This window comes from Marmota monax, unplaced genomic scaffold, assembly GCF_021218885.2.
Source record: "Marmota monax isolate L192 unplaced genomic scaffold, Marmota_monax_Labrador192_F-V1.1 WCK01_AAM20220418_F8-fsc00127, whole genome shotgun sequence".
In the NCBI taxonomy this organism is placed as follows: Eukaryota; Metazoa; Chordata; class Mammalia; order Rodentia; family Sciuridae; genus Marmota; species Marmota monax.
Genome location: NW_026692894.1, coordinates 1,157,210 through 1,175,511, shown reverse-complemented (window position 1 = coordinate 1,175,511; position 18,302 = coordinate 1,157,210). Strand labels below are relative to the sequence as shown.

The 18,302-nt window shown below is 48.5% G+C and overlaps 1 protein-coding gene across 1 annotated transcript in view; it reads left to right on the top strand.

Moving 5' to 3' along the window:
• The window catches only part of LOC124096701 (eukaryotic translation initiation factor 1-like), a 36,579-nt gene extending 18,479 nt beyond the window's left edge, over positions 1-18,100 (top strand). The window contains exons 2-7 of the mRNA XM_046450651.1: positions 1,399-1,563; positions 1,694-1,881; positions 5,548-5,615; positions 6,847-6,897; positions 16,897-16,958; positions 18,044-18,100. Of these exons, the coding sequence (XP_046306607.1) occupies positions 1,399-1,563; positions 1,694-1,881; positions 5,548-5,615; positions 6,847-6,897; positions 16,897-16,958; positions 18,044-18,100 (591 nt within the window). The remainder of the gene's footprint in view (positions 1-1,398; positions 1,564-1,693; positions 1,882-5,547; positions 5,616-6,846; positions 6,898-16,896; positions 16,959-18,043) is intronic.
• The last annotated feature ends 202 nt before the right edge of the window (positions 18,101-18,302 follow it).

Genomic DNA, 18,302 nt, shown 5'->3' with positions numbered 1-18,302 from the left:
GGCTAGGGCTTAGCGGTAAAAAAAAAAGGTAATTCTTACAAGTTTAAGAATTGCTATGAGAACTAGTATTGAATGCTTATAAAATGATCCATCTGGGGGCTGGGGTTGTGGCTCAGAGGTAGCACACTTGCCTGGCATGTGTGAGGCACTGGGTTCAATTCTCAGCACAGCATATAAATAAATAAATAAAATAAAGGTCTAACAACAACTAAAAATTTTTTTGAAATTATATGTGAATGATAAAACACACTATAGACAATATTTTGAAAAATGTGACAGGTCAGAAAAAAACAATATCTGAGTCATACAGAGATTACTATTCAGAATGTAAGAAGAATTTGTGAAATCAATAAGTAAAAGGGAATAGCTCAGTAGAGGAAACAGAAAAGGCAGACACTGCCATCCAGAGAAACACCCACGGAAAATTAATACAGAGAAGACAAGATCAATTGCATTAGTAAATGGGAAAATGCAAATTAAAACCAACCATAAGAGGGTCATTTTGCACCCATTAAATTAACAAAAAGTTAAAAGGTTGGTGATTCCCAATGGTGATGAGGTTATGAGAATATTGGCAGTCTCAAAAGCGATTGGTAGCAATATAAGTTAGTGCGTCCTTTAAGGAATCAATTTGTCAAGATTTCTCAAAATATTAGATGCATATCCACTTCCTGCCGACAATTCCATTTCCAGGGCCTATGTGAGAGAATAAATCATGTGCCCACAAAGAAGCATATTTAAAAGGTTATTTGTTGCAACATTTTATATCATAGTGAACCTTAGAAACAAATCAAATAGCCATGAATAGGAGAGGAACTAAATAAATGATGCCCCCTCTCTAGGGCAGGGCTGGAGAAGAAGGACACAGACCTGCCTGCACTTACCAGACCACCAAAGCCTATTTAGTCCAAAAAATCAAGCTGCAGCCAGGCGCAGTGGTGCATGCCTGTAATCCCACCAATTGGGAGGCTGAGGCAGGAGGATCATGAGTTCAAAGCCAGCCTCAGCAACTTAGTGAGGCCCTAAGCAACTCAGCAAGACCCTGTCTCTAAATAAAATACAAAAAATGGCTGAGGATGTGGCTCAGTGGTTGGTTAAGTGCCCCTGGGCCTGGGTTCAGAAATCCCTGGTACCAAAAAAAAAAAAAAATCAAGCTGCTACATGACACATATTGTAACACCTCAATTGTATCAGACTATATAGACACACTGTGTGTGTGTGTGTTGTGTGTGTGTGTAAACAGGGAAGAGTACGTGCAAGAATCATCTCAAGATGCTGCCAGAGGCCAACTCACTGAGCTCTGGAGCCTCTCGCTTTAACCCTCTGGCTCCACAAAGCTCTGTCCCCCCACCCCCAATGCCATGGCCTTCAGTAAGCGGAGGAAAAAGGATTGTATAGTATGTCCCTATCCCGGCTATCCAGAACCTCCGCTCTTTCAACTCCTCTGCTGATGCAAGCAAGGGTGATGACCTGCTTCCTCCTGGCTGTGAGGACTATATTCACATAATAATTCAACAGAGAAATGGCAGAGAGACCTTTACTACTGTCCAAGGGATCGCTGAAGCTGGGGAAGGTGTTTAAGAAGGAATTTGCTGGGCTGGGGCTGTAGCTCAGGAGTGGAGCACTTGCCTAGCACATGTGAGGCACTGGGTCCTATCCTCAGAACTGCATAAAAATAAATAAGCAAATAAAGGAATTGTGTCCATCTACAATTAAAAATTTTTTTAGTAAGGAAAAGAAGAAATATGCCTGCAAGTGTACCATAATCGAACTTCCAAAGTATGGAGAAGTAATTCAGCTGGAGGATGACCAGCCCAAGAACACAGGCCAGTTCCTGCTAGAGACTGGACTGGCTAAAGGCCAGCAGGGGAAGGATCGTGGGTTTTGGGGGGGGGGGTTTTGTTGTTGTTGCTGTTGTTGTTTTTTTGTACTGGGGAGTGAATCCAGGAATTTAGGGATCCAACCACTCAGCCACACCTCCAGCCCTTTTTTGTATTTTATTTAGAGACAGGGTCTCACTGAGTTACTTAGGGCCTGCTATATTGATGAGGCTGTCTTTGAACTTTAAATCCTCCTGCCTCAGCCTCCTGAGCTTCTAGGATTACAGGGGTGCACCACCATGCCTGGCCTCATGGGTGTTCAGTGCAGTGGCTCACTGAAACTGAACTTTGCAATGAGTAGAATTTCCCTCTGTCTCTTGCCACGAGTTCAAAAACCTCACAGCTTATGTGAAGTAACCATTTGAGGTCCTATTTTAACTTGTACTAGTGTAACTCCCTCATGTAATAAAATGAAAAGAGCCCCCAAAATTAAAAACTAGATGCTACCAGAAGTAACATCGAGTACCAGAGGTAAGATCTGGAAGGGTGTGTGGCTGGGGTGAGACAGGAGGTGGGAAGAGTATCTTTCCTATTTCTTCCTGTATTCTGCTACATTGTTTGAGTATTTTTTCCAATAAAATGCCTTTAGGTTATGCTAGTTTGAGTTTAAAATATACCCCAAAGGTTTATGTGTTGAAGGTTTGGCTTGTGGTGCTGTGTGAGGTGGTGGATCCCTTAGGAGATAGGGCCTATTGAAGGAAGTTAGGTCAGCTGGGGCGAACGCTTGAAGGAGACACTGGGACTCTGGACCCCTTTCCTTCCTTCCCCGCTATGAGGCCTCCCAGCCATATGCTTCCTCCATAGTTACTATGCTGTCATAGGCCCAAAGCAATAGAGCCAAGGGACCATAGATTGAAACTTCTGAAACCAAGAGCCAAAATAAATCTTACTTCTTTCAAGTCAATTACTCAGGTATTTTATCACAGTAGCTGACTAATACCAGTTTTTTTAAAAAAAAAAGTGATAAAGAACCAAGCCCTGTGCACATCTGTAACTCAGGAGGCTGAGGGAGGAGGATCACAAGTTCAAGGCCAGCCTCAGCAACTTAGGGAGAACCTAAGGAGAATAAAAAAATAAAAAGGGCTGGGGGTGCAGCTCAGTGGTAAAGCACCCCTGGGTTCAATGGAGGATTGAACCCAGGAACACTCTACCACTAAGCTACATCCCCAGTTGTTTTTATTTTTTGAGACAAGGTCTTACTAAATTGCCAAGGTTGGCCTCAAATTTTTAATCCTCCTTCCTCAGCCTCCCAGGTCACTGGGATTACAGGCGTGTGCCATTGTGCCTGGCTCAAAAACAAATGCTTTTTAATGACTGCTGCAGCAAATAGGAAATGCAGACGTCAATGGTCGCAGCAGACTTGCCCCACGAAGCAACAGAAGAGTGTGTGTGTGTGTGTGTGTGTGCTGTCCTGGCCAAGGCTCCAGACAGCCTCACTTCACTGTCTTCCCTGGGGCTTTAATCTTCTGTGAGCTGTGTCCTCACGGGTTCATGGACATTCAATTACACACTTCTTCCTACCTCTCATTTGCCCCCCAAGTTCAACAGGTCTCACTGAAGCCCTGTTGGGTCCCACCCTTAACTTTTCACTTGCTTTATCAACATCTGATCATGCTCATGTTCACACGAAAGCCCACACACAGATGCCTACCATGCCACAAAACAGAAACAGCCCAGAAGTTCCTCAACAAATGACAGGCTAAAGAAGCCATAGACTACCTCTCAGTGATGGAAGGGAGTGAATGGTTGATGCATGCAGTAACCTGGATGGATCTTAAGGAATCCATGCTGCATGAAAAAGACATTACGAGAAGATCACATACTAGACCATTCCATTATATAACATCCTTATACTGGCAAACTTACAGAAGGGAAGCACATTGGTGGTTGGCATGGGCTAAGACGGCTGGGAGAGGGAGGAAGGGTGTGGCTACAAAGGGGCAGCAGGAGGGAGATCTTTGTGGTGATGAAGTAGTCAAGTACCTTGATTACAGTGGCGAACGCCTGTAATCCCAGCAGCTCAGGAGGCTGAGGCAGGAGGATCTTGAGTTCAAAGCCAGCCTCAGCAATTTAGTAAAACCCTAACCAACTCAGGAAGACATTGTTTCTAAATAAAATACAAAAAAAAAAAAAATAGGGCTGGATGTGACTCAGTGTTTAAGCACCTCTGGGTTCAATCCCCAGTACCAAAAGTTTTCTTTTTTAAGAACTCATTCATGGACCAGGGACCTCCATGCACTATCTTTGAACTTCCTATGAATCTATAATTATTTAAAAGTTAAAAGAACGAAACGGGGATATCTGGAGTGTTTCCAGTTTTATTTTGGTTTGGGTTTGGGTTTGGCTTTTACAAATAAAGTTGTTCTGAGCACTGATTCACAGTTTTTTTTGTGGACATAAGTTTTTATTTCTGACATGAATGTGAACAATCAGGAGCAGTCATTTTGTGGGTGTCACCTCTGCTATTAAAATATGAGTTCAGCAACTCAGGAGCATCACAAGTGCTAGAGATGTAGCTCAGTGGTAAAGCTTCCCTGGGTTCAATCCTAATCCCAATAAATAAACAAATCGAGCCCCAAATAAATAATTTAATTAAATTTTAGAAGTCCATTGCTCTGACAGCGGGAGTGGACGATTTGGGGATGGGGTGTCTCTTGACTCCTCTCGGGGAGGAGAGCTTGATAGGTTCTTATTAAATTCTTGCTGGAGGTAATGATCCTGAACCAAGCTCTGAGATTTTCTACAGCCAGATTTTCCAAAACTTTCACATCTCTCTTCCAGAACACCCGTATTGCCCCTGGGGAGGAGCCTGCCTTCAGGGGTAAAGGTGAGAAGACTGGAAGTGACTGCAGCCGGCTTGGAAGGAGACGGGCGGCTGCCGTGCTAACCTGACCCACTAGGGGGAAGCAGAGGACGAAGAATGGTTCCCTATTCTCTGGCGCTGACAGCATTTCCGCCAAGCAAAGGGAAGGGCCCAGATGGGCTGCTGCAGGTGCAAAACCAACTTGCGCGTCCCCAGCGCCTCATAAAGAGGGAGTCCCAGTGCCAATCTTAAGGTCTCCAGACGTTGAGATTAAAGGTGGGGAAAGAGCAGGGTGGTGAGCTCAGGGTGGTCCCTCCCTCCCTGCCTACCTTCCTTCCTTCCTTTCCTGAGATCTGAGATTACAAAAGCTCCCCCACTCAAAGCCCCTTGCTTTTCACTGTCGGGGATCAGGCTGCTCCGGAAGTCTGAATATCCTAGGGTTACTGTGATGGTTAAATAAAGTGAGTGAAGCACCTTGCCCAACACCTGGCACCTGGTGAGTAATCAATAAGCATGTTCCTGCGCCCCCTGCTGTCCCCGGCTCAGTTCTGCATCTGGTACGGACTCCGGCTGCAGTATCCCTCATGGCCACTAGGAGACGGTATGGGACCACGGTGCTGGCTTTGCGCACAATCAGATTCTCTCTGGGGAAAACCAGCATTCTGAGCCTAGTGAGCTGCTGAATTGATGCGTCGGAGAGAGACTGAGTCTTGCCTTCTTATGCCAGCGTAGCCCACTCTTGTTGTACAGCCAGGAACCGGGCCAGGGTAAGCCAAGCAAAGACAACAGGTGGGAGGGAGTCAAATCAAGGAGTGGAAACACCAGAGATCCTCACGCTGGGGCTCCCAGAATGCCTTCCAACAGCCCGCATTCCAAAGCTGGCCGCTATGGAGACCATACCAACTGCCCCATCCACGATACCTTCCCCAAAAGTATGGGTGCAAGAGAGGTAGAGTATTATTCAAGACATCTCCTGGCCTAAGCATTCTTGTTCAATACATTGGACTGGATTGAGATCTGAATTAAGAAACCCAAGAACCTGCAAAACACGAACCAGTTAACTCCCCTGTCTTTCAAAATTTTATTCATTCATTCACTCACTCACTTTGTAGTACTCGATATCCAACCCAGGGCGGTGTGCATGTTAAACAAAGGCTCTACCACTGAGCTACATCTCCAGCCCTGTTTTTCATTTTTACAAACATAAATCAGATTGCCTCATTCCCTTTTTAAAATACTCCAACGGCTTCCCAACATCCCTACTATGTAATTGAAGGTCTCCCAACATAGCCTACAAAACCTCACATAATCTGATCCCCCTGAATCTCCACTGACCTCGCTTTCACCTCCATTCTCTCTCCTTAGGGTCAAAGATCAATGTCAGGCTCTTTCTACATCTGCCACTGTATTTGCAGTTTGCAGCCTCCTCTGCCTGGGACCCTGTCCCTCCAGAAGTTCATGCCCCTCACTTCATTCTGGTCTCTGCCTCCTCCCCTCAGGCTCTCCCTGATCTGGCGTTTTCTTTCTTCCACTGCCCTCCTTGTCACCATATTCTATGTTTCTGTGTTTATCTATTTATGATCTTTCTGTCTCGGGAGAATGGAAGTGCTCTGAGGGCCAGGATTTTATCTTCCTGTTGCTCTGACACTTGGTAGGAATTTACTGCTTGCTGAATGAAAGTATGACTTAATGAATTCTTTTACAAAATGTGGAGACTCCTGAAGGATCCTGGTGATGACAGCTCCCTGTAAATTTAACTCAGTATGTGCTCTCGGGTGCCTATTTTGTGTCTACTATACAGGTTTTAGGCATCATGTTATGCATTGTCATACGGAGAATAAGGTGAGAATGAATCTGATCCAGGCCTAGGCACAAACCCTAGGCGGGGCTCTCTTCACAACTCTCTTTCCCATTCTTGGAACAGCAGGTACCCCACGCCAGCTGGGAGAAGAGCACGTCAAAGTGCCACGGGGATTTCCCCCCAGAAAGGGTTACAGCCCCTTTGTTCCGCTCCTTTTTCCTTTCTGGGCCTGGTGTGTCCAAGATGCAGGAGCGTGGGGGATGAGATCCCTCTCCCTCCCCCACTCTGGGGCTGACTCATTCTGGTACCTCTTCCCCAGGGAGCTGGGTGGTCCTGGATTTGTGCCTCTGTTTCCTCCCTAGGGCTGCCTGAGAGTCTAGAGATCCCTGATGGAGTCTCAGGACAGCGCGCAGGTAGGGACTAGTGCGGAGCACCGCGTTTCCCCGGTGGCCCGCGGAAAGCGAAGAGCAGGAGAGGCCCCGAGAGACCCCGGGAACCACCATAGCTGGTGTTAGGGAGACTGGGAAGGCGGGTTGCTTAGGAAAAGGACGTGCCAGCGTCGGATTCGCCGGCACTGCTATCCCTGCAGGGCGCCCCCCCAACGCCGCTAGCCCCAGTGTGTGCCCGCGTATAACATGTGCAGTTACGTGTGCTTGTGGCGTCTGCGCGTGGGCACTTACACGTTCCCGGGAAGGCTGGGTGCAGGAGCTTCACTGTTCACACAAAGGGCGCTCAGATAAGGACCATTTAAATTGGGGACCAAAAAAGAAGAGGAAACGTGTTTGGGAAGCTGCGGGAGGAGGGTGGGGCCAAGGGCACGGTCGGGTCTTAGATGGGGCACTGTTACTGGACCGCCTGGGCCGAAAGCTCAGGGGGGAAGTGCGCAGGGCCGCTTCTCGTCCATTCCACGCAGAACTTTTCTTCCCTCCCTCTTCTCTCGCTCTGCCTCTCACGGGGAGGTCCCCAGGGACTGTCTCTCACATCCATTCTCCTTTCCTCCTTGATTTATGCTGCAGAGTGGAACGACCTTCCCTGACCTCATTTTCATGTCGACGCGAGCACACCCGGAGCCGGCTACGCACATTCCGGGGGAGGCTCGCGCCGACACTCACACACTCACCACCCAGACCTGAGCTGCTGGACCCTGCCCATCCCTGAGTTCGCACCAGCTCCGCCACCATTATGGGCACTGCCGGGGCTGTGGACGCTCAAAGAATAGAACCTCATTAGCATCTTGCTTTGAATATCATTTGCATTTTATTCATTTCATGTCAAAACGCTCAGAACTCTCCTCAGCCCGCACCTCATCCCAGGGGTTGGGAGTCACGGGCCTCCATCTCAAGCGGCTTCCCTTTGGGCCCCACACTTGCTGGCTGCCCCCCACCCACTCTCGCGTGGCTTACAGCCCGCATAAAAAGAGCTGATAGCTCCTGAGCTTTTGGTAAGTTTCAGGCCCTGCGCTAAGGGTGCATTATCTCATTTAATCTTTACAGCAATCCACAGGGCGAAGCACTAAGATCCCTTTGAAAGTGGAGGAAACTGAGTCACAAAGGTGCCTTGCCCCAAGTCGTAGGGCCAAAAATCGAGGAGGGGGAACTGAAATCCAAGGCGGCCGGACGCCAAAGCCAGAAAACTTCACCACTTCACTGATCTGCCTCGTGCAAGGTCAAAGCTAAGGTAAACGACGGCAATAGGTCCGTTTCCCTACTAGGAAGAAAGTCGATCTCTGGCCCTCCACTGCCCTTCCCCCAACCCTGCCACGGGTGGACTAGGGCGCATTCCCAGGACCCGGCTTCTCAGTGCCCCTCTAGCGAAGCTGCCCCTTGTCCTGACCCTTTCCAGTGCCAGCTCGGCCGGGTCCGGCAGCAGTGCTTAAGGGGTCGTCTGTCGGCGCTGGCTAGTTAAGAAAAATAAACAACGTTCCAAATGAAGGCGATTCCTTTCAAACCAAGTCCCGCCGCCTGCCAGAGAAATGCAAACAGCGGGGGACCGCCGAAGCCCGCCCCGGCCGCCGCGCCCGAGCTGCGGGTGGGAGGGCCGGACCGCCGTAACCCGAGCCGCCGCGCCGGCTCCCCGCGCGCTGCCCTCCGCCTGCCCCTTCGCCCCTGACCCCGCCGGCTGCGCGCCCGGCCCTCGTCCCCCATTCGCGGCGCCCCCTACCAGGATGGGACCCTGGCCATCGGTTCTCGGGGCCCAGAGCTGCCCCCTCCCCCCAGCGCGCTTGGCTTGGGCCCCCATCCCCACCAGTCATCCCGGGAGTGCCGGCAAAGTCCCGCGCGCTCGAGGCCACACGGCTCCTGTCAGCAATGCTCCCCTGCGGCGGCCGCGCGTCAGACCTCAGCGACCAGATCATTAAACACCAAGGGAAAAAAATGGACAGGGGGTGTCAACAAGCTGCCTTAGCAAACTGTTGCTTAGTGGATCAGGGGTGGGGGCTGCTTCTAGGTACATGCTCTCCCCAACCCGCAGTGTATGGCGAGAGCAGCCAGGGATACTACAAAGAAAGGCCCTACCTGGTCCTGCCAGGCACAGTATGGCCGCCACGGGCCCGAAGGAGTAGCTTATGATGGGACGGGGGTGGTTCAACTAGGACCCACCAGAGGAAAATCATTGCTCCCTCTGGGTGCTCTTTTACCCCCAATCTTCAGAGGCCGAGAAAACCTGCACTCGAGACCACCAGGGGGAGCCGAAGGGCGAGGGACAATGACCCCACTCCAAACTCGACTTCAAAGAAGCCCATCCCCGCATGCGACCACGCAGGATGCGACAGCGCCGCCGTGGTTTTTAAGGCTATTTGAATGACTCTAGAGAGCCCAGTGGTTCCACGTGCATATGCGCCGCGGTAGGGAAACCAAGAACGATCCCTGGAGCTGGGTGCCGGGCGAGGAGGAAATCCTGGGATCCCTGCAAGATGGCCTCACCAACTCGAGGAGGGGTCGTTACGCCGCGTGGCCCGGCGGTGTCGCCCGTCGTAGAGGCCCTGGGAATCGCCACGGCCTTAGTCCTGACAGGCTACCATTCAGGGGGCTCCCGAGCCCCGGGGCTCGAAGTGTTGGGGAGGGACAGTGGTGCACCCGCTTCCTCCGAATCCCTTCATTGCAAACCTGGACATCACCAAGAGCGGCGAGAAAATGTCCGAAGGAAAGCTCCCATCTGCTTAGTGAGAATCCGAGACAAGCGAAGAGGCCGACCCCGCGGGCTCTCGGTCCCCTTTATTCCCCAGCTCCTTTTCGCTGGACAGGCATATCTGATAGCCTGTCTTAAGTGCAGTCTCCATGCGTTCCTGCCTGAGCTTTCCAGCTCCCAATTATTTCGCGCCGCTGGGAGTCAAGCGCTCTCCCGGGAGCATTGCTCACACATCTCACACGCACATGCACTCTCGCACAGCTCTCTCCGCGCTGCCCTACGCAGCTTGTTGGCTTCAGGGGTCTCAGACACCTCTGGAGCTCAAGGCCTTGACTTTCCGGCGGTCTCTCTAGACCTGAACGGCAATCAATACTCATTAAGGGCGCAGGGCCCTAGCTTGCCTCCACTACCTTTCCCCGCACACGCACGTGCACATCGCTTTAGAGATAACCTTCCTTGCACTTTCGTGAAAGTCGGATGTACACCCGGGAGAATTCTTCTTTCCCGGAAGAGTCCCTATCAGGACTTCAAAAAGAGAATTTTTCTCCCATTGTAGTAAAAGAAAAAGTTTGCCCAGAGAGTAGAGGGAAAGAAACATCCTACAGCACCACCGCCACCTATTCCCGGCTTCCTAAATGGGTTCCTTTCCGCCCGATGACACCGAGCAATTCTGGCAAGAAGGAATTCGTTCCTTTTGGATCCTTCAAAAAGCGCCACCTTCGAGACAGGCGATAAATCTGCTTGGCCTAACTCCGCCATCATTGCTCCTCCCGGGCCCTCCCTTGTAGACGTGACCTTAAGGAACTCCCAAGGGAACAGGTTTGAAAGCTTAGCTCCGAGTATCTAGGGCAACGTTTGACAGGTCAGCCCCTCGCTCTCCCTCCTCCAAGTCCGGTGCCCCTCTCCCATCCCACCCCCACCCTTGAGCGGGACTCAGACTCTGATCCCCGGACGAGGACGCAGCTGACAGTTAAATTGCAATGTAGGCCGAGGGGGGGAAAAAGGGACCGTGTCTCTTTAAAGGGCCCTGCAGACAAAGCGTCTCCCCTTGGAGCGAGCGGAGCCCGGCGCAGCCGCGCGCAGACCTGTCAGCGCGTCTCCCGCGCTTGGGAGAGAGTTTGCAAAGTCATAATTATATCTCTTAACCTGTCTTGCTCTCTGCAGAAGAAGGTCCCATTATATTGAAATGAGATTATTAGCCATCAAATACTTTCTTTCTCGGGAGTTTTTTTTTTTTTTCTTTTTTTTAAATTCAAATACCTTAACGACTTGGCAATTGCATTTTGATCAGATTTAGTTGGCGCCCCAGCCCGGCGCGGGAGCTGGGGCGGGAAGGCAGCTAGTTAGGGAGGGTCGATGGGGGTGCCAAAAGAGTTTGCAAAGAAAAGCAACCCCTATTTTATCCCGTTCCTAAGTCTCAGCCACCAGGTGAAGACCTCTGGGCCGAGGAAGGGGGCGTAATACAAGGGGCTTTGGGCGGAGGATAGCAAGCGTCTTCTTTCCCCTCCGGTTCATTGACTTAAACCACTTCTTAAGGAAATCGACTTTCAGGCGAGGCGGAGGTGGGGCTGAGATGCTGTGGAAATTTAAGGGCTGCAGGAATAGGGGTGGGTCTGGGGCACCAGGTAAGACAGACTGAAGCTTTGGGTCGCCGGCAGAGCTGTTTCTGCTGGAGGCTGGCCCAAGGCTCTGGAGCCAGGTTCCTGGTGGATGGGATTTCAGGGCGTAATAAATGGGTTTTGCTCTACGCCCAAGGTCTGTCTGGTTTTACCAAAGATTGTGGGCCCCTTGAGGGGGAAGTCCATCTTGTTTCCAGACCCTGGAACGCCTGTCCTTACTGCCAGCAGAGCCAGCCCTCCCCTCCCTAGACCAGGGGAGGATGTGAGGTGGAAGATTTTCCAGACTCTAATTGTAAAGCCCTCACTTTGACTTCCCTGGTGGGAGGAGGAGCTGGGCTTGTGTTTTCCTTGGCTTCAACCCAGACTCAAGGAAAATATGGAGAGCAAGACAGCCACCATCCCTCCTCCCCCTCCCCACTCTCATACTGCACGTATAATCCTGGTGGGTCCCACCCAGCATCTAGTTTCATCCCATCATCTTCCAGATGAACACCTCTCTTCAGGTACTCAAAAAGCAATATGGGGGATCCAGAGTTCAGAAACTTGGGTTCTCAGCAGGGCTAAAGCCACACCTCCTTGGACCAGTCAATCCTAGGCTCAGCCTTAGTTATTGTCTTCCTGTGAAAGGCTTAGACTTGAGATCTATATGGTCCCTTCTTTAATCTCTGACATCATTTCCCTGTAATGAAGTTTCTTAGGCCAGGCATAGTCATCTGAAAGATTTCAGAGAAGCTGAACTACCCAGTCTTCAGAAAAGAGGCCTTGGGGGAGTGGGGAGTGCTAACCAACCCTGGCCTTTAAAGGCTTCACATACACAAACTTTGGAAAATTTTGCTACTGTCTACAAAAGCTGAAGCACACATATCCTGTGACCCGGCATCCAAAAGTAGGCATGGCCCCAACAGAAATGCAGGCCCATGTTCACCAGGACAAGATACAGATGTCCACCCACCTATACTTCTAATCAATATAGGCATCCCAGCCAAAAATAAAAGCCTTAAGGATTGAGAAGGGAAAGGAGAAATATTTTTTCATTCATGGATGACACAGTTGTGAACATGGGAAACTCAAAAAAATCTATAAACGACTAGCACTGTAGGTGAATTTAGCCAAGTCACTGAATACGACAAGGTTAACATACTAAATTCTACTTCTCCATACCACAAAAAGTTACCCCCCAAATTTTTTTTAACTGGTACTGGGGATTGAACTCAGGTGCTCTTTACCACTGAGCTAAATCCCAAGCCCTTTTTATTTTTTTGTTTTGAAACAGGGTCTCGCTAAGTTGCTTAGGGCCCAAGTTACTGAGGCCGGCTTTGAACTTCAGATCCTCCTAGCTCAGACTCCCAAGTAACTGAGCTTACAGACCTTTACCACTGTGTCTGGCTAGAAAATATTTTTTTAAAACAATGCTTCTTAGTCTGGCCTAATACCACAGACTAGATAGTTTATAAACAGAAATTTATTGGTCATAGTTCTGGAGGCTGAGGCACCCAGGATCAATGTGCTAGCAGATCCAGTGTCTGGTGAGGGCCTTGGTTCCCACAGATGGTGCCTCTTTGCTGTGTGCTCACATGGTGGATATGGCCAGGCAGCTGTCTGGCCATCTCTAATAAGGAAGGTAGTCTCATTCATGAGAACTCTGTCTTCACAATCTAATTGAGTCCTAAAAGCCCCACCTCCTAATTCCATTACTTTGATTTCAACATGAATTTTAGGGAATACAAACATTCCGGTCATCATAAATGCCAGAGTTGGGTAACAGATAAAAGATGAGGTTCTTTTGAGGTGATACAAATATTCTAAAATTGTGATGATGGTTATATATGTATGTGAAAATTCCAAAAGCCACTGAATAGTATGATTTAAGTAGTTGAATGGTGTGGTATGTGAATTTTGACTGTTTTAAAAGGTGTCTCATGAAAAGGTAAAGAATATGTATTTCTGAGGCTCTTCACCTTATATCCATCACCACTTCTTAGAATAATTCTTTATAAAAATGCAATTTAGAAGAGCAGCAAACCCCATGATATGCTCAGGAATAAATCTAATGAAAAAATGTCCAAGATATTTACACCAAAACTACAAAAAATTATTAAGAGAATTTAAAGACCTAAATACAGTAGTCCCCCCCTCCCCTTCTGTTGTTTCAGTTACCCATGGTCAACCATGATCCAAAAATATCAAGTGGCGAATTTGAGAGGAAAACAATGCACAAGTTTTTAATTGCCCACTGTTCTGAGATCTCTTGCCATCCTGCTTCATCCAGGCTGGACAATTATCCCTTTATCCAGCGTATCCACACTGTATACACTACTTCCCCATTAGTTATTTAGTAACCATATTGTCTGATTGTGGTATTATAGTATTTATGTTGGAGTATCCTTTATTTTGCTTAATAATAATCCCAAAGGGCAAGAGTAGTGATACTGGCAATTTGGATACATCAAAGAGAAGCTTAAAGTACTTCAAGTGAAAAGGTGAAAGTACAGCAAGATATTTTGCAATAGGTGAAAGAAGAGAGACAGAGAGACCATGTTCACATAACTTTTATTATAGTATATCATTATAATTCTGTCCTGTAAGTCATTTTTTGTTAGTATATTATTGTGCCTAATTTATAAATTTATTATGGTTTATGACTTAAAATTTATCACAGAAATGTATGCATAGGAAAAAAGCATAGCATATGGAGGCTTAATAACACCATTCATGGTTTCAGGCATCCACTGGGAGTCTTGGAACTTATCCCCCATAGATAAGAGGCAAATACTGTAAATGTGGAGTTGGACTATGTTCGTAAATAAGAAGATTCATTTTGTAGTAATTTTCATTCTCCAAACCCATCCATAGATTCAATGGAATTCCTATCAACACCCACTAAGTTTGTTTATAGAAACTGATATCCAGCGGATCTGATTCCATGGCCCACTGGAACCTGAACACTGTCAAAAAAAGATCCATTTTCCCCTACATATAGGGCTACAGGTGGCCATGAGTAAAAACCCTTATCGTAAAATCAAGAACCCTGAAGACCCCAAATGAGAGTCAAATAAAGAGATCAAAAAATTCTCAGTTAAAACAGACTCTTATCATGCTTTCAGTAGACACAAGAGAAAGACTGTAATTTACTAAATAATTTTTCATTTAAATAAGGGTGGTAGGGAGGAGTTGTCACCTTCCACAAATGATACCACTGGGGATATGGTTCCCATGCTGGGGATATGGCTCTCTTCCACGTACATAGAGGTGTTCAGGGATTCCTCTGGCAAAGATCTGAAGAGTGGGTCACTGAATTCATTAGGCCACATACCCATGGGCACCAGCTTATGCAGTTGGGTGGCACTGCGCCAAGAGAGCAGTTGGGTCTTGGCCTTGGCTTTGGGCTTTGGGAGGCTGTAGGAGAGTTGAGACTTCAAGAGAATCACCGGAGGAGCGGCAGCCTCCTCCCCGAGAACAGGCTGGGAAGCACCTGATAGGTGGGGCGCACAGCTGGAGGAGGCCGGGGGTACAGCACCACCCTGGGCCTCAGGCTGCACCCACAGAGGCAGGGCTCAAAGCCATGCTTGATCACTGGTGAGGGACAGGTCAGAGCCCCCAGGATCCCCTCAGTCTCCCATCTTGATCCTTTGGGGAGCCAGGCTTTCCTAAAAAGGGGAGACATCCGGATCTATCCAAGACTCCAGAGATACAAAGAGGTGCCCGGGCAGGCTCCCTACCCCGAGGAGGTACTCACTCAGAATCGTCCCAGAGGATGTTCTCCTCTAACGGAGACGTAGAGGCAGATGCTACAACAGGGTATCTCTTCATTTTCTCTACAAAAGGAAGAGAAAGAGATTGGGAACTGGGGGCTGCGGGGAGCTGGGGGCTAGGAACATCAGTGAACCAGAGGCATTTCCGGGGAAGGGGAAGAGGAGGAAGAAGAAGGAGACAAGACATCTGCTCCCCTCTGGCTGGAGGATGACCCGGCATCTGCCCTCCAACACACACCTCGAGTGGGAAGGCCAGTCAGACTCATTCTTGTCTACAGTCTGGGTTGGGGACTGAAATATGAGGGAGGGACGGAGAGGACAGATGAGAGAGAAGATGCTTCTTTTTCTCTACCTCTTGCACTAGCTTTTTGAGTCCATGAAAATCTACTTTGTACGTGTTGTTAAAGGCCCCTGTCCTTACTGTGATGTCACAGATGCGTGGGCTTGTAAGTGCCAAGGGCCCCTGTGTTGAGTCACTGGGCTGAGGACCCAGGTTCTTTTTGGAGCCTGGAAGTTTCTGCTTCTTCCCCAGATGGTCCACCAAGAGTATCCATACCACAGATACGCCAGGGCTCCCTATGCCCTCATTCCTGTGTGGCCCTCAGAGGGCATGCCAGCTAGCTAGGGAGAAGATACACAGGAGACCAGTGTCTATACCCCGGCATGGTTCAGACATGGTGGATGGATTATGTTAACAGCAAAAGTTAATAAGACCCTCCCCTGCAAGCCAGGGAGTCCAGAAGCTTCCAGCCAGGGGGAAAATGGCAGAGCCAGACTTTGGGATGGATGAGATGCTGGTGGAGGAATCAAGCAGAAGTTGCCAGGGGAAATGTAGAGCTAGATCAGAATTCAAGAGACCATTTTGACTGCAGCAATAGATTTACTTTGAGGGCCAACCAAGCAGAGTGGAATTCTACCACTGGGGGTCCCACGTGCCAGGGTAAGGGTTTGGGGCTTACTGAGGGTCATGAAAAGCCTCTGGGAGAAGAAACAAGCTAGAGAACAATATCAGACAGGGTCCCTTCAGGAAACAGATGGAGTGTCCCCACCCAAGCTTGGAACATTGAAAAAAGTTTGATAAAGGCTTCATTTATTGCATAAGGCTGCTGTTTAAAATCATCTTAAATTGGGTGGCTTAAAATAACAAATTTATTTCTCTCACAATTCAGGAAGCCAGAAATCTGACATGAAGTGCCAGCAAAGTGGGTTCCCTTCCAGGGGACCTGGGGGAGCCATCCTGGGCCTTGCACTACCTTCCTGGTGACCAAACATTCTTAGAAGCTCTTGACTTAGCTGCATCTCCCCAGTCTCTTCCTCCACCACCCTATGGCCCTGCATGTCCTTCTTGTAAGGACACCCATCACTGGATTCAGGGCCAGCCTAAGTCAATACGATCTTATCTTTACTAATTACATCTACAAAGACTCTCTTTCCAAATAAGGTCTCATTCTGAGTTCCTGGGTAGACATGAATTTTGGGGAGACATTATTCAAAAGGACTACTTACAAAGGTATGGACAGGTAACCCCAAGGAACAGTGCAGTATCTAAGACTATAGAAACCAAGTGTAGCCAGTCCCCGACCTTCAGTGTGAGGGCAAAGAGTATTGACTGGTGTGATGGCCCACACCTGACATCACTGCACCTCCAGGGGGCTGAGGCAGGAGGGTCCCAAGTTCAAGGCCAGCCAATGAACTCCTGTCTGGGGATGTAGCTCAGTAGTAGAATGCTCCTAGGTTCAATCCCCAGTTCACCTTGAGAGAGCTGGATCAGAAGTCAGGAGACCATTTTGACTGGAGACCTTAAGCAACTCAGTGAGACCCTGCCTCTAAATAATAATACTTTGAGGGCCGAGTCAACCATGTGTGGAAGGAGCAGGGCAGTAAGTCCCTACCCTCACTGTCCTCCCTTCTTCAGATCTTTGGCCAGAGATCACAGAACACAGCCATGTGGTCTATGCAGAGCTACCTCCCAAGGCGGTACAAAGTAGCTCCAGAGAGGCACAAGGGACAGCCAATACAGTGACATAATGACAACAGGAGCAGATAGTCCTCACACAGGCAGAGGAGCCAGAAGGCCACTCCAGAATGGGCAAGGTCTGGCCAGGGTATGTGGGGTGACAATGTCTCCCTCAGCCATTGGGTATTCAGTCATAGGTGAGCTCCAGACATCATCTGTGTCAAGATCTTGGGGGTAAAAAGATGAACCCCATAATCCTAGCAACTTAGGAGGCTGAAGAAGGAGGATTGCAAATTTGAGGCCAGCCTCATCAACTCAGCAAGACCTTGTCTCAAAATTTTTAAAAAAGGTTGACATTGAGGGTAGATGCTTAGGGGTGCAACTCCGTGGTATAGCATTTGTCTCGCTTGCATAAGGCCCTGAGTTCAATTCCCAGGACAGCAAAAAGAAAAGAAAAACAAGATAGAGCCCAAGTCCTGGGAAAAGAAGCTTGATAAGGTCTTTTAAAGCCTCTGAGTTCACACACTGGCCAGGACTATGTTTAGCCAGGTCACGTTTGTTGGCAAACATCCAGCTTTTTTTTTTTTTTAACAGATTATTTTTTAAGAGCAGGTTTAGGTTCACAGCAAAAAGTACAGTAGGTTCCCATACCTCCCCCCAGACACAATCAACAGCCTCCATCACAGGGAACATTTGTTACAATCGGTGAACTGACATTGACTTGCCAAAGTTCACTTTTTGGATTAAGATTCATTTTTTTTTTAAACTGACTGTTTAACCCAGGGTTCTCTACCATGGAGCTACATCCCCTGTCCTTTTTATTTTTTTAATTTTGAGACAGGGTCTCACTAAGTTGCCCAGGCTGGCCTCCAACTTGTGATCTTCCTGCCTCAGCCCCCCAGGTCACTAGGATTACAGGAGGGTGCTACCATACCCACTTTGGATCCCCTCTTGATATTGTACATCCTATAGATTTGACATGTATCCACCCTGACAGGATCATGCAAAGTAGTTTCTCTGCCCTAAAAACCCTCCGTGCTCTACTCATCCCTCCCTCCCCTTACCCTCTGGCACCCCTGATCTTTTTGTCTTTGATGTTTTCCAGAACATCGGGGTAGTGGGAACCGTGCAGTACGTGGCCTTCTCAGATGGGCATCTTTAACTTAGAAATGTGCATTTCAGTTTCCTCCATGCTTTTTGTGACTTCATAGCTCATTTATTTTTAGAAGTTAATAATATCCCCTTGTCTGGATGTGGTACTGTTTGTTTATCCATTCACCTGCTGAGGGGCATCTCGGTTGCTTCCAAGTTTGGGTAGTTATAAATAAAAGCTGCTATCAACACCCATGTGCAGGTTTTTGTGT